Below are 7,666 nucleotides of genomic sequence, written 5' to 3' on the forward strand. Positions count from 1 at the left end.
TGAATTATATTGTGCTCATAAGGAGTAAGATACTTAGAATTCAATAAAAGTCTGTTTCTGTTTATTGATATGTTATCATTAAGGTTTGTATACAGTATGGTTCTTAAATAACATATGTTGAATTGAGAATAAAGGTTCATCTCAATGGAAGGATCATATGAAGTTAGAATTGATTTGTGATACATGGAAGGAATCATGTCGACTAAATGATTGTGTGACCGCCATGATTCAATCAAGTCTAACTTTATAGGTATTTAAAGGATATATGAGCTTGATGTTAAAATGCGCAGAAAAAGTTATTAAACCATTGAAAGATACAAAGGTCAAGTGGGAGAATGTAGGAATATTTATATTCCTATATGTGACCTATGTAGATATTGGTTTAATATTAAAGTTCAAGTTCATACTTAAAGTTGGATTCTAATATAAAAGACGATACCGTGATGGATGGTTTCGATTAAAGAGTTAGAATCGGGTGTATTGATAACCCTCCTCTCTTGCCTAAATAATTATGGGATAAAACGTGTATATGATTGTGGAGTATATAAATATATATACAGTAAAGTTATATACAAGAATATATATATATATATCATAATGATTGCATATATATGTATATATATATACATGTCACATAATATATATATTTATGTGTGAGGTAATGATTATATATATATATAGTAATGATTGCATGTATATATATATATATATATGAATGAAAGGTGCAGCACGTAAATTATGTGTGTAGTAGCGGTTGTGACATGTCTCTTCATAAAGAGACACGTCCTTTGCTGAATAGATGCATAGTATTTATATATACGAGAATATATATATATATATCATAATGATTGCATATATATGTATATATATATACATGTCACGTAATATATATATTTATGTGTGAGGTAATGATTATATATATATATAGTAATGATTGCATGTATATATATATATATATGAATGAAAGGTGCAGCACGTAAATTATGTGTGTAGTAGCGGTTGTGACATGTCTCTTCATAAAGAGACACGTCCTTTGCTGAATAGATGCATAGTATTTATATATACGTGAATATTTACACCCACGATATATACGAAAAGAATTACAGAAAGATGTATGTACACATAAAAGATCCAGATTCTTTATCCATAAAAAAAAAAAGAATCAGCAAAGGGAAGGCCAAAGAGGGGAAAACATCAACCGCGGCTTTTAGGGGAAACATCAACTCGTGGAATTCCACCCTACATCAAATATGAGCTATGGATGGAGGTTGGTGAATCATCTCTTGTATGTGTTATGTGTTTGGTTGAATTAATACGAATCTAGAATGTGATTTCGGTATAGAGATCGGTAAAGAATGGCTTACATTCCACACAATTATACGACGATAAAGAAGGCAACCATTATCGAAAAAGTAACCCTCACGAGAAACGTCACAGTTTTTGCAGACTTGGAAAAAAATGAACGAATAGAGTATTATTCCAATAATTTCTTGCTTAAAAATGATACCACATGTAATTACATCATGTAAAAAATACTATTTATTACTCCCAAATATGCAACACAGGAAGCACTTTGCAGATCGACTTCTTAGTATCTCACAACATTGAGATCTGATTTGTATTAATTCACAATTATATATAGCAGAGCGAAATGAAAATGTCACAAGTAGATTTACTGGTACAAGACAGCTGATACACTTCACAAGAGCTGAATTCATGGCCGCTCTTTAGGCTCGAGTGCAGCAATTTCTTTGACAACTTGCGCTTTATCGGCCTCGAACTGCTCATCCTCTGCAACCGGAAAAAAAAATCAGAAACACACCCAATAATGCAAATAAAAATATTCGAAGATTATCTGTGAATATATCATTCCTCGATTTTACCTTTGTCGGGCTTGAAATCAGCAAAGAGGCGGAGGAGCTTGCTTCGGTTGGTGATGAGAATACTAACAATATCCGGAGGTTTGTTCTGATTAGCTGCAAATAACTGCACATATTTGCATTGCAGGCCACAGTATGAGTTACCTAAGTATTTCCAATGTACTACTATATGTGATCGGTAGTATAAAACTGTACCTTGAAAACATGGAATGCTTCAATCTGTATGCTCTTGCTCGTCTCCTGGGATAAGTCAACAGTTCAGCACTAACATATGGTACGCGATATGCATGACAAAATATCTCAAATTCTTTCAAGTAAGACATCACCAAGATGACAGGGTTCAGAACGAATTAACATTTTAATTCATTTAACGTGTTCAGGAAGGGGTTCAGAATATGGTAAGTCATTGAACACGACAAAAACCCTAAACCCTAAGTAGCGAGCTTTCAAGCTCTTATGACATTGATTACAATAGAATAAACAGTCTGTAGTCTGTGATAAGAATATTCAAGAATGAATGGGGTCTAATAGCATCAGATCAATTCAAATTCTTGAGATTAATTAAATTACAATTTGCTATGCACTTAAAACCTACATATATTTCATTTCTCAACACTTCGCCAGCCATTTAAATGGAAGGGGACTTAGGGAAGTGAGGACTGACTAAAGCCAAGAAAGTAACATACCCTGAGAAGATTCATGAGGATCCTCAAGTTGTCCCTTGAGCTAACATATCGTGTCATTACAGCTGAATTCGAACGATCCAGCAAGATATCACCCAAGAGCTGAAAGGGGTGCATCATCAAGAATCAGAATCATAGTCAACCATACAGAAACAATTGTGCATGTGAATGGTTCATCATGTGAATGATGTCTAACAATACTAAAAAGGAGATACAGGCACCACATTACCTTGATAGCCTGCCTCCTAGTGATGTAGTTAGTAGATTCTAGCAGCTTCGAGTTGTACTCCGCAAAGAACTACAAGAGGTGAAAAGCAAATCAGGATCAGATGCGATGCTCATGAAGGACTCCAAAAAACTATATTGTGATATTTGAGGGTGGGACATGCAACAACATATTATGAGGTATGGCTGGGTCTCTGAGTTGTTTGTATTGACCAATGAGCATAATGTATAAAAGCATGTAGAGACAATATTCGAAGCTCTGCGGTATAAATATTAAATCAGAAAATAAGCAGTACAAAGAAGCTCTAGGTACTAAAGCAGTAAAAACTTACCCAGTCATAGTTTTTAGAAAGGAATTCGGCTACTGTTGACTTGTGCCTAGTCAATAATTCCTGCAATAAGATGTCAATCCTGTTAGATAGACTTTAATGTCAGTACACATGCCAAAATTACCAAAAAAATGCATCATTAAGGAGCATAATCTAGAACTTAAATAACCTAGGTTTCAGTAGCTTATATCATTAGTGTCTTAGAAGAAAATTGGCACACTGTGGACCTCATACATCATCTAGGTGTTGCACATGTAGTAAACCATTCATGTAAGAACACATGAAGAAAAATATAGGGTCATAAAAGATAATGCTACCCAGCTTAACAACCGAGTCGCGCATCTCATCGAACATCAATACATCATAAGTTCACTTTTCCCATTACCATCCCTAGCACTTCCTCAAATCATAGTAAACCTGAATGTTATCTCTTTAAGGAATAAGGTATTCTATTAAAGATTTTTCACCAAGCAACCACATTTTTAGTAGAGTGTCAAATGAGGGAACTGTATACTTAACACTAACTGCATATGAACCTTCTAACGATTAGTTAAAATGTAAAAGTCAGTAACTTGTCAACTACACTGCATATACTACAGTGCAGCAAAGTGAAAGAAAAACCATTTATTGAAAAAAGGAGGATAATATATAATCACTGCTTCAGATGGAATACCCAACCTTGAAAGTAGCAGCAGCATCTGAGGCAATGTCGAAATTTGGAAGTTGGATAAAATCAAAAAATTTCTTCATATGCTCCGATTCCAAAACATACCTATAGGACAAAGCAGATCCCAGCATTAATAAAATGTTGGTTTTAATCTGCAGCACTTAAACACTGAAGTAAGCTAATGCAATAAAGAAAACAAAAAAGGCAGGCAATGTAGTCAGTGACTGCATACATGATAGAATGATCCACACAAGATATCAGAAAACGAGAAAATTGAGTGATTTACTCACTTTGCAACAATTTGATGGCGTATGCATTCCCTCAACATTGCACCATAGTGTAAAGCCAGCTCAGTGTTCTCATACCTAGATGCAAAAAAAAAACAAATTGAAGTCAATAGATTGCAAACAAGAATGAAATCCCAATTCAAATGAAAGCCTGGAAATATAAGTTATTTCATTGAACAATCCAGAATCTAATGCAAATTCTTTATCATAACATACCCTGCTATTAAGATATCCATAAGATCTATGTTCTTTTCCAAGTAATCACACGCAATCAACTTTGACTGAACCTGTTGCCTCTGCAGATTTGCAACAACCTGAGTAGCATCTTTGCGGGTCTGCGAAATTGTCTCATCAGTCAACTGAACTATCCCTTCACTTCTAATCGTAATGAATTAAATTCAACAACTATAGGTTTACAAATTTATAGACTAGGAACTCAAGCACCATTCAATACAACCATAAAGCTAAATGCACAAGACAGAACTCTGATCATTTCTAGTAACCAAATTAGTGATTAACCCTACACGTACCTCTAAATTCAACTTCGGCAGACATGTAATTAGGATGCGAAGAGTGTCCTCTCTGAAAAACTCCTGAGTCAACTGGGCACAGGCTTCTGCCACTGGCTCAGATTCACTGTCCCCATAAAGAACTTGCTTCAATTCTCTCATTAGTTTGCTCAATTCCACCATCTGCACAGTACAATCAGCAAAAGACATACCATTAGAATCAAATAAGGATCGTAAAATCATCTACGCGACCGCACTCCACTTGCTACCATACAACAATACAAAACAGACATTTCAAACACCAGAAGCCATCAACTAAACCATCAATACAGAGCTTTGCCTATACCCAATGATGGTACCTTCTGAAATTCAATTCCAAAGCAGCTACTCACAAAAACATAGACATTCCAATCATGACCTAAATGAGCACAAAATTAACAAGTGGAACAGTAGCTCGTCAAGCCGACTAATACCGCAATTCACTAACTAATAACAGAAACGATTTGCCTTCTATCGAAATTCGACGATAATGTCAAACTACAAGCATCACCAGATCAACCAAAGCTAAACGCAAGGAAGTTAAACAAGAGAACCTTCTCGTCTCGCTTGCTCTCCTTAGTATCAGGAGCGCCGAGATCGGCGAAGATGAGTAGATCGCGAGTCTGCCGCACCAAATCGACCGGAGTCCTCGGCTTGGACTTGAACAGACTCTTCATCTTAGCGTTTTCCGAGCCGCCGTCGGTGGTATCTGGTATCGGAAGCCTACGGACGGACGCCTGTGGTGCCAGCGGCCGCTGCGGCGGCGGTTTCCCGCCGGAAGACAAACACCCTCCTATTTTGGATAATTGTTAAATCCCCCCTTTTTTGTGAAAAATGGCCTTGAACTTGTTGAAGTTAGCTCGACTCTTTTCCAATCGATTGGTTTAGGGATTCGGATTCAGCAAAGCTGATTTTTCGTGGTGAATCCTAACAGAATATTTTGGAGCTTTGTGTATCAGAATGATTTTGTGGGGGATTTTTTTAAAATTTTATTTATATAAGGTAGATGACTCGACGGTGTGAAGCATTTGTAGAGCATCCAAAGTTAGTGCGGATGTCCCGGTGGACATCCCGGCGGACTTTCCAAAAACTCCTTCTGTCACGTTATTAGAATATCTCACTGCACAATGATAGACATCCCCAAGACATCCCGGCGGACATCCACAATAATAAAAATTCACAAATCCACAAATATGTAATTTACGGAATTAAAATTTCGATACGAATAAGGAGAAAATGCAACGATTTTATTTAAATAGTAAAAAACATACATAATTATTTTTAAAAAAATACATAGTTAAAAAAATTACAGCCCAAAGCTTCGACAAACGCGGCCCCCGCCTCACTCCCGGGCAGGGGTGGTATCCCCAAATCGCACCTCATACTGTCGATGACATCCTTCAGCATCAACTTGTATAAGGGGTCTGTCGATGCATGCCACTTGCCCATGGTGTCTAGCAGACTTTGCGTTTGCTGCATACGGGCGAGATGGATGAGCTCGAGATTGAGCTGGGAAGGAGCTTCCAATTGGACCTCGTGGGACCCGCTGGCGCTTCCCCTAGCCAGCCGCATCGCAGTCTTTTGCCCAACCGGGCGACGGCGGGAAGACGATTGAGGGGTAGGGAACTCTGCCTCGGCGTCGGGGAGGTCGTGGGAACCGGCACTGCTGCTGTGCTCGCCGGAGGCGTTTATCTTCGTCCGCTTCGGCCAGCCAGCTTCAACGCCCACACTAAACTTGGCAGAAGTATGCACCACTAGATAGACCTCCAAATATTTGAACTCCCCGAAACCCAAAGAACTGTCGGGTACTGCTGCATGGACAAAACCTTCACATCCTCGGCGGACATGCCGCTGGTTGCCGTGCGGAGGTTGTTTTGGCAGATGCCGGAAAATAGGCTAAGGTGTATCCTCAGCCGCTCCCACTGTTTCCTGCATTGCTCTCCATCGTGAGGCTTCCCACCTGCCGTTTTGAATTGGAGGTAGCTTTGGCTAATGCGCCACCACATTCTGTCGATATACTAGTTAGCCCCGATGTAGGGATCCTCGACTACACCGACCCAGCCCTTCGCCAGCGCGACGCACTCCCCTATGCTCCAGATGGTTCTCTTTCTCCCGTCGGCTTCCTCCCCCCGGCCCCAGCCCCACCCTCGTCCCACGCACGCGAGGACGAGGTAGTGCTCTTGCCCTTCCCTTTGCCCTACTTCCTCGTCCTCCCTACCGCCGGTGGCATCGCAGTGGGAGACTCCCTGACGGGAGATAGCCCCAACTCCTCAAAAGAGAAAGTCTTAATGCCGGTGAACTGAGTCTCCAGAGGAGTACTCTGGGGGGAATCACTAGACAATAAATCCATGTAGGGGCGATATACATTGTCCCCAGGTGATTGGGGGACCCCCTGCCTGCTACCCCCGCAGCGGCAGGCATGCCCTGCATCATCCCGGGCATTTGGGGGATCATCGGGATAGGCGCCATCCCCGTCATCGTGGCACTCACCCCGACCATTTGGGGCATCATCCCACCCATCCCTGCACACCAAGGCAGATACATATTGTAGTACCCGGGCATCATCCCTGCCATTTGGGGTTAGGGCATAATCCCGGACATCGGTGCACTTCCGCTGGCGTTTCCCCATCTCTAACGGGAAACGTCGGCGTTTGTGACTCGCTTGTGGCGGGAGAATCACTATCGTGGTGCTATATTTATCTTCAAAAGAAATGAAAGTAGAGAGAGAAACTCGTTAAAACAAGTGGTGCGAATGAAATGAAGTTCAACGAGCCGTATATATAGAGTTTTTTTATAAAATAAAATAAAATAAAAAATAAAAAATTGGGACGTCTGCCGAGACGTCCGTTGATGTGTATTTTTCGAGCTTTTATATCAATGAACTAATAACACACAAGTAAATCAAATAGCTCTAAAATTACAACCTTTCTGCAAGAGTACAGATGTAGTTGTAGTAAAAGAGTGTCGAACCACAGGGAGGCGTGTGATTATTTAACAAGGTTTGACAAGATTAATAAACTAAATTTAAAAACTAAAGTACGAAAATA

The 7,666-nt window shown here is 39.7% G+C and overlaps 1 protein-coding gene across 1 annotated transcript; it reads right to left on the reverse strand.

Annotated features, from left to right (window-relative positions):
• Positions 1-1,474: 1,474 nt before the first annotated feature.
• LOC121788308 (putative MO25-like protein At5g47540) lies at positions 1,475-5,595 on the reverse strand. Its single transcript, XM_042187022.1, has 11 exons — positions 5,174-5,595; positions 4,602-4,763; positions 4,288-4,406; positions 4,075-4,149; positions 3,796-3,889; positions 3,121-3,180; positions 2,793-2,861; positions 2,567-2,665; positions 2,076-2,120; positions 1,884-1,986; positions 1,475-1,791 (listed from the first exon to the last, which is right to left on the reverse strand). Exons 1-11 carry the CDS (start codon positions 5,294-5,296, stop codon positions 1,715-1,717), a joined length of 1,026 nt encoding a protein of 341 aa, XP_042042956.1. The 5' UTR covers positions 5,297-5,595; the 3' UTR covers positions 1,475-1,714.
• Between the last annotated feature and the right edge of the window lie 2,071 nt (positions 5,596-7,666).

This window comes from Salvia splendens, unplaced genomic scaffold, assembly GCF_004379255.2.
Source record: "Salvia splendens isolate huo1 unplaced genomic scaffold, SspV2 ctg1009, whole genome shotgun sequence".
Classification (NCBI taxonomy): Eukaryota; Viridiplantae; Streptophyta; class Magnoliopsida; order Lamiales; family Lamiaceae; genus Salvia; species Salvia splendens.